Source organism: Hydra viridissima, unplaced genomic scaffold (genome assembly GCF_058129835.1).
Source record: "Hydra viridissima isolate aposymbiotic clone 2 unplaced genomic scaffold, HvirCarnegie_v1 scaffold_10, whole genome shotgun sequence".
Taxonomy (NCBI): domain Eukaryota; kingdom Metazoa; phylum Cnidaria; class Hydrozoa; order Anthoathecata; family Hydridae; genus Hydra; species Hydra viridissima.
The window spans coordinates 15,067,185-15,090,507 of record NW_028324309.1 but is presented as its reverse complement, the minus strand read 5'-3'; the positions used below and the strand labels follow the sequence as shown (position 1 = coordinate 15,090,507).

Below are 23,323 nucleotides of genomic sequence, written 5' to 3'. Positions count from 1 at the left end.
TTTGCAAAAAACTGTCTCAAACACAATCAAAAATTACGCGTCACAAAGCGCAAGCTACGTCGCTGTGAATAAGATCAGCTACTCACCTGAAAACATCAAAATCGGATCCAACTCAAACACTTTGAAATCAACCATCAAACTCGGAGTGAATTATTTGATGGACCTGAACGTCGAAAACAGCATCGCCTCTCTTTTGGGATTCACAAAAAGACAATTGGACTCCAATTCAGAATACGAGTCCGACGACATTGTCAGGATTTCAAGCGTCAACACGATCAGAATCGTCAACAACGTCATCGGATCAGCCTACATCAACGGCTCACAACTCAATTGCATTTACTCCTTTTACCCATCGGTCGGTCCTGGATTCAAAATCATCGAAAGACCCACCCATTTGGTCTACCTCCCTGTCAAGGTCCACGAAATTTCCACGATGATCACACGCGTTGTAGATCAAAACGGAAATTTAATCGACTTTCGCGGAGAGGACGTCACGATCCGATATCACATTCGAGAAGTGAAATAAATTTTTTTTTTCCCTCGTGAAAAAAAATGAGCAAATACATCAGTGTCAAATTAAACGTGTCCCATGGACAGATCGAAAAAATAAAAAAATCCATGATGGAAGGAAAACCCGTTAGCATCCGGATTTCAAGAGAGGATTTCCGCGGAAACGACGTTTTGCTTGTGACACACACACAACACCAACAAATTTTGGACGCTCTCCATCGAGGAGTTGGAGTCACCATTAAAATGAGCAAGACTCAAGTGGAACACAACGCAAATGTCAAAGGAGGATTCATCGGAGCTCTTTTACCTTTATTGGGAATACTTGCTGCTCGAGCCGCTCCCGTTGTTGCCACTGGTTTATTAGGCGGTGCTGCCTCTTCACTTGGGTCCACTGTGATCGACAAAATTTCAGGAAGAGGTGTCGTTTACCTCAAAAAAAATGGACACGGAATGAAAATGGGCACTCACAGAGGAAACGGATTATTTTTAACACCCTGGATCAAAGGAGGCTCCGTCAGAGACGGTCTTTACATCAAAAACGGAAAAGGTTACGAATCGATCGGATCCGGATTGCTTCTCGGACCGAACTCCCCATTCTCAAACATCCCTTTTTTAAATTTGATTTTGTGAAAAAAATTTTTTTTTCTTGGCCAAATAAAATGAGAATCTCGCGAAACGACGACGGAAAAATCAGAAGCATTAAATTCATCGAATACTTAAGGAACAAAAGTTTTGGTCACCGAGAAATTGAACTCCATTCTCGAAGAAAAACACGAACAAGAACAAGAACAAAAAGAAAAATTAATTTTTCGCGAACGATTTCAACACCTTTACACCCATTTTTTTCATGGATCCTCATGAAAAAACACACACACCCCTCAAAAAAATATCAAAACGGGCATAAAAATGCTTTTCTCACAGAACTTTTATAGTAATTTTTTTTCATGGATCCTCATGAAAAAAAACACACACCCCTCAATCAAAATAATCAAAACGGGCATCGATACATTTTCATACCCCTCAATCAACAAAAATAATCAAAACGGGCATCAAAATGAAAATGAGCCAGAACTCTCCTTTTATAGTAGTAATGAGCCATAACCACTCTCTTTTCTCCAAAATTCAAGTCGTAATTGTAATTTGGATACTTTATTCCATTAACAGTCACGTAAAAATTGCTAACATCACAATGGTCGAATAGTGACGGATTAACTGTTTGACTGGAATTTCTGTTTGTCTGAAGTCCGAACAAGATAAATCCTGGAATGCTTTTGTCAGTGACTCTTCCAAGCGACCAGGTAAATTCTGTTTGACCGGCTGGAATAAGCTGTCTTTCACATTTGTTTGATTTATAAGCCACTTGAATGGGAATTTTTTGAGCCATTAAATTCATGAATTCAGTCTTTTTCGAAATATCTAATTCAACGCGAGGCATATAAAGTCTGAATTTTTTAAGGTTAATCATTCCTGCACTAACGCTCTCCGCTCTATAAATCGCATCATCACATTCTTTCTTTGTAAAGGTGATGGTATGCCTAAACCCATAAACAACTTTGTCATAGGTTTCGCAAAATCCAAAAATGTGTTTCAACGGAATTTTAAACGAAAAAGCTCCAACGGATGTAGTGTCTGCAAACAAGTGGTCTCGTCTAACATTGAATCCTGAATTTCCAACAAGATTTGACGTATCCATATACCACATCTGTTTTAATCCATCAGCAAACTGAAATCCATAAGGATATTTCATCAATCCAAGTATGGTGGTGGCTGGACCTGGATACATCACTCGTTCCACTTGCTCTCCCGACAAGTCATAAGTCACATCATTAAACAAATACAACAAAGCGTTGTTCACCAGTGCAATGTTGTCTTTAGCATCGTAAAAGGTTCCATCGCTCTTTTTCAACACTCCTTCAATAAGAATGTAAGCCTCTGATGGTACTGTTTGAATCGATTGACAGTCAATCTCAAAAGTAATCGTGCCTGAAGAATTTAAATTGAGATTGGTTGGAAGATACTCAAAAAAATCAACTTTTTCAATACCAATATCATACTCTGGGTTCTCAGTAACTCTTAATCGCTCAGTATTTATCATTTTTTATATAATAAAAAATTATTTAATTCATTTAAATGTCTCTAATTGCAAGACATTGCATGTTTATAACAAGTCATCGCAACAGAATGCTATCTTCATACTATTTTCATGCCCTGCCCTATTTTCACCAGGTCTTGAATTCGAATCGCGTTCTTTTTAGACATTTTCTTAATTTGAATAGATGAACCAGTCTTTAATTTCTCAATGGTCTTTTTACCTTTGTCAATAGCCACATCTCTAGCAGTGGAACTGGCTGAAAGGACTAACTCTGTCCCAGCAGATTTTGCAGCTGCAATCGCTTCTTGTCCAATTTTGCTTGTTGCAGCATTTTTAAGCAAATTCACTGTTGCTTTTGTAACACTTGACGCAGCTGCTCTTTTTATGAAATTTTTAATCATGTCTACAATACCACCTCCACCAACAACGTTCTTTTTCACATATCTTCTTTTGTTCACAATGAGCATTTTTTTTAAAATAAAACAATCTTTTTAAATAATTTTATCAATAGTCCTCATTAACGATTTATATTCCTCTTTATTAATCTCCCCTTGTCTCAACAGCTCATCGCAAATAGCAACAGCCATATTTCTTGACTCTTTATTCCCAGCATGCCATGCAGCAATACTCAATTCAAGCTTTTCCACCAACGCATTAGGATCACCTGGAAGAATAATAACACCACGACCTTTTATACCCTTTTCAATACGCATCATTTTTTCCCAAATAGGAGCAATAAGTTGTTAATACTTTGGTCTTCTTGATGATTTCGGTTTATGCGGTTGCGAATCAGATCTTATAGCACCACTGTCCATTAAAATTTTTTTATAATTTTGCAAATCTTCATCGGTATAGCTCTTTGGTATTGTTAATTCAGTCATCAGTTCCCAAAGACCTTTTGTTCCATTATACTTTTCTTCACCGACAATGATATCATTTCCATCTATTTCAACCTCCATTTTTCCAATGTACATTTTATCTCCAACTTTGTTCACTTCGAAAGGTCTTTTCTTTTTTTGATCGACTGACAGGCTTTTAATCATCTTTTCATTGCTTTCAATCAGAGGCTTGTAAAGCTTTCTCAAATCAGTCTGAAGATTAGCATCTGAAATGTTGCCGTTTCTTCTGTCATTAATTTCTTTCACAATTTCATCCCTTTTATTCATGTCTTGTATTTTAAAGAAAAACATCTTTTTAAAATACGTGGAAAAAAACATAAATTGGTTTTACGACTACGTTGATCCTTTCTTAAAAAGGTTATTGAACGTTTGAATCGCATCTTCTCTTCCTTTTTGAATCAAGTTTTCTTTAGTAACTTCATCTATTCCCTTTTTTGTTTTAGTTCTTGTTTCCTCTGTTAAGGATTTAAACTTTTGAAGCTCGTTTAAAATCAATTCATACTCTGAATCGCTTATTTTTCCGTCTATCAACGTTTTGGAAATGTGTTCGCTGATCGTGTTTAATTTAGACTCGGCCAACACTTTGATCTTTTTATGTTTTTCCGCTTTCAATGTCAGTTTTTTGTTAACCTGTCCTCCTACAATGGATAAAAACCCCATTCCAATAGCTACACCTTCACACGCAATTGCTGCAGGACTAGCAATAATGGTTGACAAAAGCCCAATTCCAGTCACACCTAAAGCAATGCATAAGGCTTGCATCGTATTATCCACATTAGAAATGATTCTGAAAGCGCGATGGTACTTTTTGCTTAGATGAACTCGCTTTGCTTTTTCACTCTCTATCTCTTTCTGAATCTCGCTTATTTTCTGAAGCCTATAAACATGCCCTCCTTCATCTGCAGGAGCTGATGGAAGAACTGGATAAAGTTTATCATTCAATATTTCCATTTTTTATTAATAAAAAATTATTTTAAATCAATGTAATTAATCTTACAAAGTTTTTCTCCTTTTTTAACAATCACGTCCTGTTTGCTGTTACTATTCACGTCCATAATAACATCATCTACAGACTCTGAAATAATAACTTCGTTTTTTCTATAATTCAATTGATCAGTAATTTTATTCATTAATGTTATCACTGCAATACCTTTCTCCAAATTCAGCCCAATGGATAAAGCTATCATTGTATGTGAGAGAGCAGCAAATTTAATGTCTTTCTGGGCAAAAATCTCATATTGTTCGTTAACGTTGAAATAAGGTGGATGATCTAACGTTTTCGTAGACACAATAATGTTGTTCGGTCTTCTTTCCTCCAACTCTCTAACCCTCTCTTCCAAAATTTTTAATTGCAAATCCAAACTGTGGACTTCTGCTGAGGTAACATTTCTAAAAAACTTGTGAGGAGCATGCATTTTACATATTAAAAATAAATTTTTAGATCATTTTTGCAAACTTAACAATTCATTATTATCTACCCATGAATTAAACGAGTCTGGATATCCCAACCATTTGACTAACGACTTGCTCTTGGTTTTGCGAATGATTTTTTCAATTCTGAATATGTCTTGATGCGTCTTTTGCATCTCCTGCTCGTAAAAGGTGCCTTGAATTTCTTCACCGTTAGCGTCAGAGATTTTATACGTGGGCGGATTCGTATACTGAACTTTTGACACTGTAAAAACCTCCTCAGTCCATCTCGGCGTATAGCCCTTTTCAAAATGAGACTTCTTTTTTACGATCCGCACTTTGTCACCCATTAAGAATTTTGGATCTTTTCTTTCTTTCTGTTTACCATTCAGACTCCACCAGACCTTATATTTATTCTTTTCATCGCTGGCTTCAACTGGTGTCATTTTGATAGAAGAGTGCTTTGTGTTGTTGTAATTTTTCACCATCTCATCCAATACGTCAATGTATTTATTGGTGTTGTTAGCTGAAAAATATTTAAACATTTTCTCTTTCATTGTTCTATTCCATCGCTCGACAACAGAACTTTTTTCCTCGTTTTCAGTAGAATACAATTGAACACCCAACGCTCTCACATGTCTGTTGTAAAACTCTTTTCCTTTGTCTACCCACAATTTAATGCATTTTCTTTCACCAAAAATCTTTTTCAACGCTTCAGCCACTTCAAGACCTGTTTTGCTTTTTAACGGAACAATCCATCCATACTTTGAAAACACGTCGATCACCATGAGCAAATATTTTACACCGTTGTTGAATTTTGAAAACGATTGCATGTCAACCAAATCAGCAGCCCGTATATCATCAATGTCATTCACAAACACTTTTCTTCTTTTAAAATGATGAATCACCGGTTTATGAAGCTCCTCTGCAAGCTGATCCGTCCATTTCAAATCACTCACACCAAATCCTTTTGTTTCTGAAGATGATCCTTTGAGCGTATGTGATGAAACAAACTTGCATTTGGTTATCCCACAAGAGTCGCATATTCCTTTCAACATATGTCTGTTGTTTTTTGTGATCTCGTTTTTCAAGTGAATGGTTTCAGTCTCTCTTCTACACTTAACGCAGTACATTTTAACATATATAAAACTTTTTTTATATAAAAATGGAAGTGATGAATTTGTCGTGTAAAATTGGGAAAACCAAAAGAAACAACAGCGCGCTTTTACGTAGAAGTATACGAGGAATCATCGTTGGAAAGTCCGGTTGCGGAAAACCAACGTTACTCTTAAATTTACTTTTAAGACCTGGGTGGCTAGATTACAACCGCTTACAAGTCTTTGGCAAATCTCTTTTTCAACCAGAATATAAAATATTAAAAAACTCATTCGAAAATAAACTTCCTAAAAAGGATATTGTTGATTTGTTAACAGATGATGTACAAGACGAAATGGAAAAATTGAATTTAAACCCTGAAGATGTTATTGAGGAAATTTCAAAAAAATATTCCGACAATGATGATATGGAGTGTCAATTCTTTGAAACGGCTGATGATGTGCCTGAACCTGAATCCTTAGACTCGACCAAAAACAATTTGATGATCTTTGACGATTTGCAATTGACCAATCAAAACAAGTGCGAAAAATATTACATCCGAGGAAGACACTCCAACGTTGACTGCTTTTACCTCGCTCAAAACTATTTCGAGATTCCAAGACATACCATCAGAGAAAATGCTAACTTTATTTGTCTCTTTAAACAAGACTAAAAAAGCGTTAATCACATTTATCAAGATCACGTTTCCTGCGATATGAAAATAGAAGAATTTAAAGCCTTTTGCAATCATTGCTGGAATGAACCTCACGGATTTGCCGTCATTGATCTCTCTTCTAAAAAGAACGAGGGAAAGTACCGAAGTGGGTTTGACAATTTTTTATTTTTCTAAAACAATTTAAAAAATAATTCTTATTTAAAAAAATGACAGGTATAATAATCGATGTAGATGGAAAATCAAGTGTTATCACCACTGATTTTTTGGATAAAATCGTTTTTGACGAAGGAAAAAGTTATGAAATGGCTTTTCTCGGTCTTGAGACTTACAACAGCATTCCAAATGTAAGCAGTAAAAACAATTCTTTCAAATACAGCATGAACTATGGAGCTCATTGGGAAAACATTATCATTCCATCAGGAAGCTATGACATTAAAGACATCAATGAGTATTTGCAAAAGTCTATTTTAAACACAATAAAAACAGCTCAACGTGGAAGTTATATTATTGCAAATAAAATTAATTACTCTCCAAACAACCTTCAAATTGGAATCAATCTTAATACTTTAAAATCAACCATTAAACTTGGTTTGAATTATTTGATTGACTTTAACGTGGAGAATAGCATCTCTTCAGTTTTAGGGTTTACTAAAAGAAAATTAAATTCCAATTCCGAATACCAGTCGGATCATATCGTTAGAATTTCAAGCATTAACACCATCAGAATCGTTAACAACGTTATCGGATCATCCTATATTAATGGAACCCAATTAAATTGCATTTACTCCTTTTATCCAAATGTTAGTCCTGGCTATAAAATCATCGAGAGACCAATGCATTTGATTTATCTTCCTGTTAAACTGTTTGAAATTTCAACAATGGTTACTCGCATGATTGATCAGAATGGAGATTTGGTTGATTTTCGTGGAGAGGATATTACAATACGATATCATATTCGAGAAGTGAAACAAATAATTTTTTAATACATAAAAAATGAGCAATTATCAAAACATCAAAATTAACATCTCGCAGAGCCAATCTGATAAAGTTAAAAAAGCCATGCATGATAAAACCGATACTAGCATTAAGCTTTCTCATCAAGACTTGAACGGTAAACATGTTCTCGCTATCACTAATGTGCAATTGAACAAAATTAAAAAAGCGTATGAAGCTAGAAAAGGGGTCACTCTTAAATTGAGTAAAAGACAACTTGCACACAACTCTAAAGTTGAAGGAGGTTTCATCGGAGCTCTTTTACCGTTATTAGGTATGATAGGTAGCACTCTTGCCACAAAGGTAGTTCCTGCTCTTGCCACTGGTTTGCTTTCAGGTGTTGGAGCCTCTGCCGGCTCTGCTATGGTTGACGAAATCGCTGGGCGAGGTCTTTTTTACATGAGCAAAAATGGAAAAGGAATGAAGATAAAAACTTTAGGTGGAGAAGGATTGTTTATCACCCTATGGACTAAAAATGTTCGCGGTGATGGACTCTTCATTAAAACTGGAAAAGGTTATCAATCTGTTGGAGCTGGATTATTACTCGGACCTAACTCACCCTTTAATAGCATACCCTTTTTAGGTGCTATTCTATGAAAATCGCTTGTTAAAAAATTCGGATAAACTTTTTAAGAAATTAAAAAAATGATCGACTTTCAATGGATTGACGTAGAAGGAATTGTTTTACCTAATGAAGCTTTAACTAACTTTCAATTGATAAAGGCTGCTAAACAGTTAAAATTGAAAAACTTTCGAGGTGTTTTTGTGAGGGATGATTTATCAAAAAAGACAATGAAAAAAAGAATGTGGAATTGTCAACACAGGAGATTCAAGCACTGGTGGGTTTCATTGGGTGTGCTGGTATAAAGACGCTGACAAAAAATACAGCTTCGACTCTTATGCTCAGCCTCCTCTTGTTGAGCTGGTCGACTACTTGAAAAGCCCGGTTTATTATAACAGTGAAAGAGTGCAATTTGGTAACACTTCTTATTGAGGCCATTTGTGTCTTTACGTCTTGAAAAAATTGAATGAAGGTCTTGACTTTCAAGAAGTTATCAATACCTTGTGGTGACTGCTTAATGACTAAACAAGAAAAACTCACCACCATGAACGTCTTCCGATCACGTCATCACGATGTCTACACCGAAGAAATCAACAAAGTCGCACTCAGCGCTAACGACGACAAAAGATTCATCTTAGAAGACGGAATTCACACCTTGGCTATCGGACATTACAAAACAAGGCAATAAAGAAGAACAGGCATCTTGAAGAACTGGTATAGAAATAACATGATTATTTTTATACTTCTTCTTGATTTTTAAAGACGACTCTTAAGTATTGGTTTTGTCCAAGAACATGATATGAAGTGTTCACCATTTTTTATGCATCCTTAAGTATGGGAAGGGGTCAATGTCCTGGAATCAACACTTTGCATCAAAACACGACGCCATCTTGGATTCCTTAAGTATGGAAAGGGGTCAATGTCCTGGAACCGCCTTTTCCCTATATATAATGTTTAAGTCAACTGCAAGTAAAACTTTCAAGCTCTGGTGAAGTTTTTACGCACACCTAAATAGTCACTGGATTTCAGAATACTGGCTTGTTTCCACTCGACATCGATAAAATTGATCAGTCAAAATTGCAAATTGCTAATACATTTGAGACACCGTCATCTTAAGCGCTAGATTCTATGACCCTTACCACTACTAGCACCAGGAGCTTCTCCCTAAATGTGAGGGTAGAATGAAATAACTGTTGTTTTTTTTTCAATTTAATAAAGTTTCTTAAGTAACTAAAAACTTTTTTTTATTTGATTTGTGTACATATAAATACAGCACAAAGTTCTCCACAACTTTATAAAAAAAAAAAAAAAAAGTTAAAAACCTTTTTCCCTTAAAAAAACTTAATCAAAATTCTCAACTAATTTATTTGAACCCATTTTACTCTAAACTTCTGTAAAAGAATAAAATGTAAAAAATACATGTAATTATATGTAAAAAAAACTAATCATGTAAATTTCTAAGATAAAGTTCAATCAATTCATTTTGTCAACATTGCTCAACGAAGTTTTTTCTTCTTGAACACTTTTAGGTGTTTTATATAAATTTTTGAGTGCTGATCAAGAATATCACATCAAAGTTTACGCATCACGTATCGTTACGTATCACGTATCGTTACGTATCACGTAACGAGCTTGGTGCTTTCTCAGCACTACTATAAAAGGCCGATTCTGGCGCATTGATACCCCTTAAGTATGGGAGGGCATGGATAGCGTACTATATTTGTGGTTCCTGTATCCAAGATGGCGGATGTGTAAAAAAGTATAAAAATAATCATGTTATTTGTATAGTTGACGCCTTTTTCTTACCTTTTTATTCAATTTCTTACCTCAGTGAGTTACCGTCTTGTAGTGTCCAATAGCCAATGTGGTGTGATCATTCAATAGGATTCTTTTGTCATCTTTTGCGCTGAGTGCAACTTTGTTAATTTTTTCAGTGTAGATGTCGTGAAGATGAGATCTGAAAACGTTCATGGTTGCAAGTTGTTCATTTCCACTCAATAAGCAGTCTTTAAAATGTTGGTGAGTAAGCTTATTTTTGACCACGTTCTTTTTCATCCCTTTGCATTTTTTGTGTTCATCTTTAGTGATCTTGTAAGAGTAGAGCTTGGGTCTAAGTCCAACAAACTCTTTAATTATTTTTCCTCCGGCTTCGTCTTTGAACATGCCGATGGTCTTATTATTTAATCCTACTTCAAAGCCAACGTTTTCAATGGCAGGATGGTTATTAGAAAAGTTGCTCGTGTCAAACATGTTTTTAAGATCGTTTGAAATGTCTTTGAAAAAATCATCCGTTTCGATTTCGTAAAAGAGCGAGTCAGTGTCAGTCATGAGCAACTTGGCTTTATCACCGTATTTAGGTTTGATGTATCCGTAATGGAAATCAAACATCAAAGTTTTGCTCAAATCGAGGATGCTCATTCCCAAGTAAACAGGTTTATCGTAAAAGCATTTTGTTTTTTCCATGTGAATCGCGATTAAGTTTTCATCAAAAATAGTGTTTCGTTTATAACGAGGGACTTTGGACAATTTTAAGGCTTCTTTTTTAGTGGTAATGAGTCTGACATCAACGCGCTTTAGAATATTTTCCATTGTTTTTCCAAAGACGGAGTTGTTCATGAGTTTGAAAAATTCCTTATCAGATTCGTTGGTAGCTCTTGTTCTCTCCTTGGTGTTGAGGTCAATGTATTTTTCCATGAAAGGTTCTTCTCTAAAGGTGATCCCACGATGAATTTTGGTGATGACCAAGCCCAATCGTTCATAGAGTTTTAGGTTTTCATGATGAACGACGTATTTTTCTTGGTTGTTTAAATTTGGAACGAGTTTGTCTACTTTTCCAATGGTTAATCTTTCAGAAGCTAAAGGGTAGTCGTTGTGTAAATCGTGAAGCTCTTCAGGATAGCTCAAATCGACTTCAAGAATGCATGGCATGCTGCGCCAATTTTGAAGATCATTCATCCATCTGAATCCTCCAACGGGAAGAGGTTTGCTCATGGCCCATCCGTATAAATTGTTGGCGTCTAAATACTGAAGGAATTTCGATGGTTTGAAGTATCATATTTGTCCATGTATTTGTTGTTAGCATTTCCAAGTCGGTTGGAGATCATGCTGATTCCACCGCGTATTCCTTTTCGGATCATGTTGAGCATGTCAATATCGGTTATTAATTCCAATTTAATTTTAGTTTCCTTTAACATGGCGTCCCAGGCTAATCCAGGAGAGGTGTAATACCAGGCGGGATCAAGGCCGTAACATTTTATGCATACGTCTCTAAAATTTTCAAAGGCATCTGCAAGAATCAGCACGTCAGACTTGTTGTATAGCTCGTGGTAATCTTTAAAGGTTTCGCATCCAAATACTTTCCAAACGTTTTGTGCATGCGCGTAGTCTTCCTCTTTTGCTGGTTCATCTTCCAGTTTGGAATCAAAGGCTTTGATAGGAGGCAATTGCGTTTCGGAAAACTTTTTAACCGAGTCTACCCCAGCAAACCACGACACTCGGGTCCCGCGCCGTATTTGTCTGGGCTGGTGTGGGTTGCCCAGCCTGGGTTCAGTGAGGTTTTTATGTGGGTTTCAATGCGGGTCCCTTGTTGATATCCCAAACGATAATGCATTATGACGCAAATAAACAACAACTTCATTTCATTTTTCTTAAACAATTATTAGCGACTGAAAGCAATTTTAAATGTTGTGAATTTAGTTTGTGTACTGTTATATAGATTTATTTATATAGGAAATTTTTTATAATACTTACTATTTTTGTATAAATTATGTACTCACTATAATAATCATTGTATACGAATTAAATTCTTTTTAGAATCTGACAGATAATCTGATAAAAGATGTTTACAATTTGTAATCGAACATTCGTGTTTCACCAAATATATCTGATTATAATCTGTTGTATGTGTCATCAGGTAACCATAATCATTTAATGAAACATGCAACAGATTATCTGATGCAACACAAATGAATAATGTTTGATCAATTCAGGTATGAAACAGAAATGTATATATCATTTCTCTCTCTCTCTCTCTCTCTCTCTCTCTCTCTCTCTCTCTCTCTCTATATATATATATATATATATATATATATATATATATATATATAAAAATAGTAGTTAAGACATGTCATTAATGTCTCAATTACTGTAATTTGTCAAACATTTGGAATATGTTGACACTATTGTAAGCCATTACATAATAAATTCTTTAGAAGTGTTCGTTTCTGTATTTTTATATTTTTAATGGGACTGTTATTATTTTATAAGTTTTTTTGTTTTTATTGTTTTTCAAAAAAAACTTAATTTTTTTGTCTATAATTAGATATTAATTCCAATTTTTTATTTAATAAACATTCTTGGATTTGGTTGTGTCAATATTTTCTTTCAGGCATAGTATACATCTTTTGGAAATATCATTATATGCAGGTGCTGTTTTAAGAATAAACCAGTTCAATATAAAATCATTAATTTCTTAATCTTTCAATTCCTGTATGTATTTTGATAGCATAGTGTGTTTGAAATACTTTTGTTTTTAAAAGAATTGTGGGGTGTTCTTTTGTTTTTTATTTATGCTATATTTTTTTAAACAGCAGTTCTAATCAGAAAATATTAAGTTAAGTTAAACTTTATAATGGCAACATCTAATGATGATTTCAAGTTGTGTTCAGATAGAACAAAACGAAGAAGAATTAATTCAAAGGTTTCAATAATACTTACAGAGCTATGTATGAAAAATGAGAATTGTGCTAGTATTTCCATGTTAGATAGAACTGTGGATGATATAAGTTTTAGTAAATCAAGAAAAAAACTTGATCAGAATGCAAATGTTCATGAAAAGCAAAATGAATCTATAACTATTTTTGATAGGTTAAATTCTCAAAGCGAGTTTTCAGAAAAGTTTTCTGATAGTATTGATAATAAATCTGATGTTGATTTTGATTATAGTAGGGACGATTCGAAAACTGATGAAATTGATGAAAATAAAAAAAGTGATGATGTCAACGATAATTATAACTGCAATGACTGTACACTAAAAAATAAGTTGCGAGATTGGGCAATAACTTACAGTGTATCACACTCAGCTTTAAAAAGTTTATTGCACATATTGAGTCCATTACACTTCAATCTTTCTAATGACTCAAGAACTCTTTTAAGCACTCAGCGAACTGTAGATATTAAGTATATTGCTGGTGGAGAATATTATTACTTTGGGGTGCAGTATTGGTTGCTTAATATTTTAAAATTAAATCAGCCTGATTCTATAGTTGACCTTTTGCATATTCATATTAATATTGATGGTATACCACTGTTTAATAGCAATTCAGTTTCACTTTGGCCAATTCTTGGTTCACTGAAAGAGTGTCCATTAAGGGGACCTTTTCCCATTGTAATTTACAGTAGTACGAAAAAACCTACACCTCTTGATGAATATCTGAATGATTTTGTTTCAGAAATGAAGAGTTTAAAGCAACATGGTTTTCTATTTAATGGTAAAACTTACATAGTGAAGATTGATGCTGTAATATGTGATGCACCAGCAAGGGCTTTTATTAAATGTATTAGGCCTCACTCTGCTTATAACTAATGTGAGAGATGCATGCAGCGTGGCAAATGGTGTAACAAAGTAACACTGCCCAATTTAGAAGCACCACCAATTACAGACCTAACCTTTACTGAGCGTCATTATTCTGACCATCATGTAGGTTCTTCACCATTGGAGCAGTTAGGTTGTGGTACGGTTACAGAATTTCCTTTGGAATATATGCATCTTGTGTGTTTAGGTGTGATGCGCAGGCTTTTATTTCAATGGATTCATGGACCACGTGGGGATTGAAAGCTATCTCAGTTACAATTATCTATGATATCTAACAACTTAGCAATTATACGTAAACACATCCCCAGAGAGTTTTCAAGAAAACCACGATCTCTTTTAGAATATAAAAAATGGAAAGCTACTGAATTAAGACAATTTTTATTGTACACTGGGCCTGTTGTCTTAAAAACTATTTTAAAAGACACAATATATTCAAACTTCCTTGATTTGTCTGTTGCCATACGGATATTGCTGAGCCCAAATTTATTGTCAAAAAATATTGCCTATGCTGAACAACTCTTAAAATACTTTGTGTTTTCATTTTCTAAGTTGTATGGTGAAAATCAACTTGTGTATAATATTCATTCTTTAATACATTTGCCCAGTGATGCTAAACATTATGGTGTTCTTGATAATGTATCTGCATTTCAATATGAAAGTTCCTTGGGAGATTAAAAAAATTAGTTCATAAGCCTCAAAATCCAACTGGTCAAATAGTACGCCGAATTATTGAAGGGCACTGCAACATCAATGACAACACTTCCAATAAGAAAGAGCCAATGTTGAAGAGAATTCATTTAGATGGTCCTATACCTGTTGATTATCGTTCTTATTTTCAGTTCAAACAATACCATGGACCTAGGTATTTTATCTCCACATCCATTGGAGACATTTGCTTTCAGATTGAAAGTAAGTTAGGAATTGTAAAGAATATTTTGCACAATTCTACCTTTGCTGAACCCAATAACGCTTTAGTTGTGTTTGAAGAATTTGAAGATGCTGAACTATTTTTTTCAGATCCAGTTAGTTCAATTTCACTTTCAATATATTTTGTGACCAAGCTTACTGGAATTAGACAAACTTTTCCTGTTGCTAGTTTGCTGACAAAGTATCTTCTACTTCCATTTAAACAAGGATTTGTGGCTTTACCTCAGTTGCATTTATCTTAACTTTTAAAATATTTTTTTCAAGTCAATTTAAAATTTCTATAGTTTAAAAAAGAAAATAATTTATTACTTATACAACTTTAATATTACACTTTCTTTTGGTAATGCTTTGAGTGATTTTTTTCGTTTAGAATTTGTGAATGTACAAGTTGTTACTCCATAGATAAATAAATATTAAAAAAATTTTACTTTGATAAGTTTAGTTGCAATATTAATTTGTAATATTTTTATTTGATTGAAAATATTTAAAGAATGGTGAGTATGACTACATGACTATTAATATTGATTACTAAATTTCAGCTGATGCAGTTTTGATTTTACTATACTAAAATGTATGCAATTGTTGAATATGTTGAGACTAAAGAGATTGATTTTTTGCCAATGAAGTGGATGGTTGATGGAAATAAACAGAATGCTAAAAAATTAATTAAAGATAAAACTGCATTATTTTTACTATCCACCAGTAAAAGCAGCAAGTAAAGTGTCAAATGCCAAAAAAATATGCAGTAACCCAGAAGAACACTGGCTTTTATATAAAGTGCGAATTCTTGGAACTGCAAGTTAGTACTATTGTTGTTTTTAGAGATCCTTCTATGAAGGATCTGGCTTTCTCTCTTAATAAGATTTTTAGAGCTCCTTAAGGGACTCTGATTTAGTCATTAATAAAATGGTTTTGCAATGGTAGAAAGGAGAGCACTCTTTTCTCCCATTTCTAAAACATTTAGAGCACTCATGTTTGCAAAGAAAAAATAATTGTTTAGAGCATAACACTTAGCTATTGATGTGTAAAATTTTTCACGGACATTGCATGTAATCAATGAAATGTACACAAAATATAATTTGTTCTAGACACTCTTAAAAGCGCAAATGAAAAAACAAAACAGGCTGAAGACACATCTAATGTTGACTATGACACAGATGATTATAATAACTGTAGAAATTTGGAAACACAAAAAATTAGGTTAGAGAATTCCAGTATAATTTGTTTCACTCATGTTCAGAGTTAAAATAAATGTAAATATATATTGATTTTTTAAATTTAATTTTAACTGTAGAAAAATTGTTTTCTGATTTACAGATCATTTTAGAATTTTTCATTCAAATTATTTTAGGCTTGCTGTCTATTGTTTCAATAATAAAATCAATTAATAAAATTTTTTAGTTTAATTTATAATATTTAAAAATAATAATTGTCACTTTTGTTTAGAAAAAGAAAACATTCTTTTGACTAAGAAAATGATGTTGCTGATGATGAAATTGAAGACTCTTATCAAGAAAACAGATTGATTACGTAAAAAAATTAAATCTATAAAGTTCTAAATTGTTTATCTAAGATCATGAGACACCAAAAAGTTATAAATAAATAAAATAGTATTAATAGAATGGTTTTTGTTATTTTTATCACTTCAAATTTTCAGATGAGTTTTTGACTGTATTGTATAGCAAATTGTAGAGTATAAAACCAAATTTTTAAATATGATTTAGCTGTTCTTATGCAGAAGTTATTAACAACTCTTGAAGAAATAAAAGAAACTCAAAAGACTCATTCTGTAATGTTACAATCTATTATGCGAAAATTAAATACACCTCAGTTGGAAAATGATAATGAGTTGCCAAATGACATTCACTTTCCCCTTTCTAATATCAAAGATATTAATGATTTGGAGGAGCATCTAAAAGATCAATCAATAAAGAGAACACTGGTGAGTATTTTATTTTCCATGTCTAACAATATTATTTTTCATAACTTCATGGTTTATTTTATGTTTTATGAAATAAATAAGTGATGTGTAAACTAAATGTTTTATAATTACAACCTAACCCATGGCCTGGGCATGGTGTTAAACTGATCCTATATTGGCCCAGGTGAGGTTCTTTAGCTGTGGTAAGGTACTTAGTTAATTTAGCTGTGGTAAGGTATCAAAGTTTTCATTCTCCTAGGAGATGGAAAGCTTTGAGGTTAAACCCCCAATTTTAATAAGGAGTTTGTAAATCTAGGCTGAAGGGCCACTGTAGTTATGGGGGCCACTCATTTTTTATTAACAGTCTCTCAACTCTTAATTTTGACACACAAGCCTTGTCACAAAATTGCTGCATGGAAAAACAAAATGAGTGTGGTTCTTCCTGAGGTGGAGAGTGGTGGGATTGAACCACAAACCTTGTATTTACAAGGTGGATACTCTACCAATACTTCATCTATACTTAAAAGCCTAATCATATGTGTTACCTCAAAGTCTTCGAAAAATGTTACATTAGCAAATGTAATTGGCTGTAAAAGAGTAGATACATAATTCAATCATTTACTAATTTAATTCAACTTGATACTTTTTTCAGACTTGTATTGTATCCAATATTGGTGGAAGCTCACTAAATGATGCCATTAAAAGAATGATGAAATTCATTCTCTCTAATAACCTTGGAAGACTGTGTAATCTTTCTGGGCATTCTGGAAAAGTTTGTTTTTCCAAACTGGAAATATTTGAAGTTGTCTGTGGTATGTTATTCTATTCATATAATAATCTTGAGACGTGTAATTTAAAAAATGTTTTTTTTGTAGAACGAATTCTGTCGTAATGAGCAATACAAAATATTCAAGAAAACAATATTTGATTAGAATATGGCCTGAAAAAGAATATTGTTTTCAATCGAGAGAGTAGCTGGACTGCATAAGTGATGAAATGATTGCGTCTTTTTGCTCATTACGACAGAATTCGTTCTACCGTAAATTTGATTCGTTTTTAAACGGTTTTTTACGTTTTTAATTTGTAATTAATAGCTGATGATTGCCGTAAGGCACGAAACTTTAAGTACTATTAATATGTTGTTTTTCTCCATTTAAATAACAGATATATATATATATATATATATATATATATATATATATATATATATATATATATATATATATATATATATATATATATATATATGTGTGTAATTCTTCTTTTGTGCGTTTAGGTGCAGTTAAAAGAAATGCATTAACGACTAATGCAACCCAAAAGGATATCGAAGGCGAATTGCGCAGGTGGTTCGCTAACGCCCGAGACCGGGGCCAAGACAGCCGAAAAAAAAAAGTATCTGTAACATCTTCAGATTCTTTATTATCAGAAATATAGTTAGAATTCAATATATATATTCGGCTATTAGTTAAAGTATAAAGTATGCGAGGTTTACTAAGTTTCAAATACATTTGAGGATTGCCATGCGGTTATACTCATGCGTGTGGTCATACAGGTCGTAGATTGGTCCCAAGATGCACAATTTAAGCTTAACAAACGGTCTCTGTGGGTCACATCCCAAGCAGTTCCCATGCGGGCCCCTTCCAAAAATAATGCCTTGCGGTTCCCGTGCGGGCCCCCTGGACAAAACCTTGTGGGTCCCGACTGGGATTCCCGTGCGGGACCCATACTTTAACTAACGTGGGACCCGTGCGGGTCCCGACTTGTTTGTCTGGCTGGGACCCATTCATAAGGGTAAATGCCTTTTTTTCTTATCAAGTTGAACTGTTTATCTTCAGAAAAATATTTTTTAACGTTTTTGCATTGATCGTCGGTTAGATTTTTAGCCAGTTTTTCTAATTTGTCAGGCATGAATCTGGTGGTGTCAATAAACCTAATTTCTTTCCAAACTCCTTGAAGTTTACCTTTCTTATTGATAAAGTCTCTCACTTTAATTTTTTTCGAGAAGCTGATGTAATTTTCTTCATTGTTTGGTATGCAATTGAGCTTTCCACCTAATTTCTTGATGAATAAATGACAGTCGTAGCCAGACAAGTTATGAAAGGCAACTGGAATAAATTTTGGAATTTTATAATCCAAGTTGCATTTATTATGAGCAGCACCACGGTATTTTCCAGTCAAATGACAGTGGTCCCATACTTTATCACCGTTAAGATTTTTATTGCAAATGTGACATTCAGTTGCAGCTTCAAACTTCTTCTTGTCCTCATCAGTTTCTATTCTATTTTTTTCCGATTGTTGTTGTAGTAAATCGCTGTCGTTCCAAATCTTTTTAAGGTCTGCTTCAAGCCTGGTGATAAATTTTTTAGCCACGTCGTCGTCATCGCTTGTACGTTTCAAGCTTTCTCTTGTAAATAGTTTCGTCGTAGCATTTGATATAATAGACAATGGAACTTGGGACATGCTTTTGATATTGTTTGGTGTACGATTCTTTATTATTATATTCAGTGTTGTCATCGATGGGTTGGATGAAACTTTCAAAGTCAGCATAGATCACAAACGGATGTCTCATACCCTTTTGAAAGTTTTTAAACTCAAGGGTTGACCCTTCTTTAGGAAGATCAATTCTCATTGGAGCATTATCATAGCAGTCTTCTCAATGGATTTGAAGCTTTTCTTCTTGACTAAAACCTTGCATGCACCTTCTGCAAAAATATCTTTTATGTTGCTTTTTCGATGCTGAAGAACCGGCAAACCGACTGAAATTTTTAATGAGACAATAATGGCTGTTTTCTTCGTTTGAAATATACAACAAATCAACACAGTGCTTTCGGTCCATAAAATCAGATACTCGTAAAGGTTGAGGTGCTTTTTCTTCATACTCATAGACGTTTACGCTAATTTCAGGATTATTCACTTCAAACTTGTCGATTTTATGGTAATCAACAGGAAATTTTATTACATCCCAATCGAGCTCTTCTGATTTTATAACCAAGTCATCATCAATTCTTTCGTTGTCTCTATTTTTAAGGTTCAGAGCTCTGGTGACGCACCACTTGAAGCATTCATTGTCGTTGTTTTCCATATTGACAATGGCCTTTTTGTTTTTCAACTTGGGAGGTAGCTCCATGTAGGAAGAACCGCTGAGAGGTCTATAGTCGATAAAATTCATGTCCATTTTTAAAATCTTGGACAAGACGCCATTGGATCCCAACTTGTTGTATTTGACACTATTTTCCAAGATTTTTTCTTCCATTTGTCTTATCAACTCTCTTACATCTGTAGCTGCTAGAATAATTTCCGAGTTGGATGAAAGGTTTGCCATTCGAGTGACTTCTTCACCAGTCAAGATGCTTACAGATTTCATTTCGCACGTTAAAATAATACTTACCTTTGTGTTTCTTTCTCCTTCCATGGTTTGAATGGCGGACTCTCTCACCCTATTAAAAAAGGATTCAAGGTCTTGGTATTGAGAAGACGGAGAGTAAGAAAATTGTCTAACAGAGCGCTCTGCTGAATGCTCAGTCATATTAAACTTTACTGTAAAAGGTCTTGGAGCATCAAATGCAACACCTTTGAGAGACTTGATCGTTTTTTCCACTCCGCTTTTTACGCTGCTTACTGTTTTCTTCACCGTAGTTGGAACGTAGGGATCAATAGCAGTGAGCACTTGGTTAAAACCGTTGGAGACATATGTCACAATTCTTGAAAGCCAACCAGGTCTAGGAGCAGGAACAGGTTTTGGAGCAATGACGTTTGTTGAATCGACAACAGGTGTGTCAAGGATGGATGGCTCATTTCTTGTCACTCGATTTTGCAAGAGAGCAGGTCCGAATGAAATCAAGTCATTGGAAACAGATCTCGGTAAAGGCAACGGTCTCGCCTCAGTCGTTCGTCTACGAGCAACATGTTGAGGAGCAGGACCATACCCAATGATGGGTTTTGTATTTTTTATAGCTTCAATGAGCTCAGCTTTTCTCATTCTTGAGATGCCTTTGACACCTCGGTCATTAGCCATCTCTTTTAGATTTTTCACAGTCATCATTTCCATTTTATAAAGGAGAAAAAAATCTTTAAGCCATTTCAATTTCTGACGTGATCAAAAATTTTAATTCAGCAAATTAAAATTTCGTTACGACTTAATTAGTTGATAACCATGTTTATTGTCAAAGTATTTCCAGTAGTGACCCGTTTCTTTTCTTAATTGGTAATGAGACTTGTATTCAGTCACCTCACCCGTTTCCACATGGGTAATTTTATAAGTGAAAGGATGTTTTCTAATTTCAACAAGCCTTGCCCATTTAGGATCGACAGGCTTTTTCTCCTTTTTTTCATGCTTTCTCGGCCTTCCTACAGGTTTCCTTTCTTTCACCTTTTTCATAAATTCTTCTTTATCGAGCAAATTGTTTTCATACGCGATCAGTGCCAAAGCCAACAAATTGTTTGATGTTTTGTTAACACCATTTTCCCTCAACAACTCTTTCAATTCCTTTTTTGTGTAATGCATTTTTATTACTGAAAGATTTTATTCTTCTTAATTCAATTTTTTTTCGATTCTTTGAAAAGAATTAAAAAATCAATTTTTACTCATATTACCAGCCATTTCAATAACACTTCTTAAAGTTTTTACTCATACTATCAGCCATTTTAATAAAATCATTGATTTTACGATAAAGTTCACGTCCTCTAGGATTTAATTTATATTTATAAAGTTCGAAAGCTTTATGCATTTCAATAACCATTTTTAAAATTCTTAACACTCCTTCAAATGGCATTTTTTGAAACATTTCTTTGAAAGAGATTCGCCATTCTTTTGGAAGTTTTCTTATGTTGTTCAGGAATTTAATCAAGCTTTTAGATTTTTCTGTAGTTGAAACAGGGTTGCAATCAAGAGCATCCAAAAGATCATCCTTTCGCACCCTGTAATAATGTTCTTCACTATTTGAACCGTTTTCCATCTTTATTTGTACTTAAATTTATTTATCTCAAATTCAATTTTTTCAATTCTTCAAAAAGAATTAAAAATCGCAGATTTCCAGTGATCTTATAAATATTTATCCCATTTTTTTAAAAATTCCTTACTACATTTACCTTCCAAATACATTATTTCAGCACACACTTTGACTCTCTCTCGTTCCATAGCTTTTATTTTGCCATGCAGCATTTCTATTTCTTCTTTCACCTTTTTTATTTTCATTGAGAGCTCTCTACCTCTTTCTAAAATTATTTTTTTCTCAGCTTTCATCTCTTCACTTATTAGAGTTTTTCTTTTCTCTTTCATCTCATTTATTTTTTGAGCCACCTTTTTTTTCTCTTCGGACGAACTTGCTTTTTTCTTCAACTCAGACAATTCAAGATCTTCTAAAATCTCTTTTTTTCCTTCATCCCACGTTTTGATTTTGTACGGAAATTTTATTTTTCTTTCCGCTGACACCTCCTTTCTTTTTTGTTCTATTTTCTCACCTTTTAACGCGTATATCTCCTCTCTAATAGACTTTTTTTTTTCTTCCAACTCGTTCATTCTTTCTTCTAGTTCATTAATACCCATCTTTTTTAATCGTCGTCAATTATTTAACTCAAATTCAATTTTTTTTCAGCAAACTTTTTTAATTCTTCAAAAGAATCAAAAATTCAAAGATCTTAAAAAATCGCAGATTTTCCATGGTTTCAAAGAAACTAAGCAGCAGGAGCGCATTCAGATTCTTCCCACTCTTCTGCAATTAACTCTCTTTCCAGCAATCTTCCCATTTCTTCAGCCTCATCATCTGACGAATCATCTTCTTCAAACATCTTTTTTAATCGCTGCAAATCTCGAGTTCAATTTTTCAATTCTTCAAAAAGAATTAAAAAAGCAATGTTATTACATATGTAATATATTCCATTCAGTATTTGGCTTATAGATCGATAGTGTGCCATTCTTGCCATGCCTTTCAATTTCAATATTTTTTTGCACCATCGCAGCAACAATTTCAAAAGGACCATTATCTTCACAGCGGTCTAAAAACCCACTTTAAGATATAAAGGAAGTTCTCTAATCCTCTTTTGGATTTTTCGAACTGCAGGATCTGAAGACAGCTTAGACTCGTTGTCGAGAGCAGCTAAAATATCATCCTTGCTCGTTCTACCCAAGTCATATTTTTTCTCAACAACAAATTAGCTTTGATTATTACCCATCTTTTTTAATCGTCGTTAATAATCTTACTCGAATTAAATTTTTTTTCAGCAAAGGGAAAATATTCATATTTTTGAAGCATCGTGTCCATTTTCAGTTTTGCCGACATTTTTTTCTTTTCTTCCCAATCGCAGTCCAATTCAAGAATGCATTTGTCGATCGCTCTCAGCTTTTCTTGCTTGTTCAAATGAACCCACTCTCTGTTGCGCTCTTTGATTTTTTTCTCCATCCGCGAAAAGTCATCCTCTTTTTCTTCCCACAGCATCGCGTAAAGCTCATCTCTTTTTTCATCGCTGTACATTTCAGGAATTTTGAACGGGACATCCTTGAACGCAAGAGCCTCGAGCTGTCTTTTCTTTTTTGCATCAGGCTCTCTTTGGCTACACTCCAGAAAAAACGGGTGAAACTTCATTTTATTTAATGATCTCAATCTTAATTCCTTTTTCATCTATTTTTCCGTTTCGCTTCTCAAAATA

The 23,323-nt window shown here is 34.0% G+C and overlaps 1 protein-coding gene and 1 pseudogene across 1 annotated transcript; both read left to right on the top strand.

Annotated features, from left to right (window-relative positions):
• Window positions 1–12,665: 12,665 nt before the first annotated feature.
• Window positions 12,666–14,999, top strand: LOC149883319 (uncharacterized; annotated as a pseudogene).
• A 264-nt stretch (window positions 15,000–15,263) lies between these two features.
• On the top strand, window positions 15,264–18,112 carry LOC149883318 (uncharacterized). The gene is made up of 6 exons (XM_090100138.1): window positions 15,264–15,556; window positions 15,846–15,957; window positions 16,204–16,287; window positions 16,482–16,699; window positions 17,331–17,490; window positions 17,955–18,112. The coding sequence occupies exons 4-6, from the start codon at window positions 16,490–16,492 to the stop codon at window positions 18,110–18,112; spliced, it is 528 nt and encodes a 175-aa protein (XP_089956264.1). The 5' UTR covers window positions 15,264–15,556; window positions 15,846–15,957; window positions 16,204–16,287; window positions 16,482–16,489.
• Window positions 18,113–23,323: the final 5,211 nt, after the last annotated feature.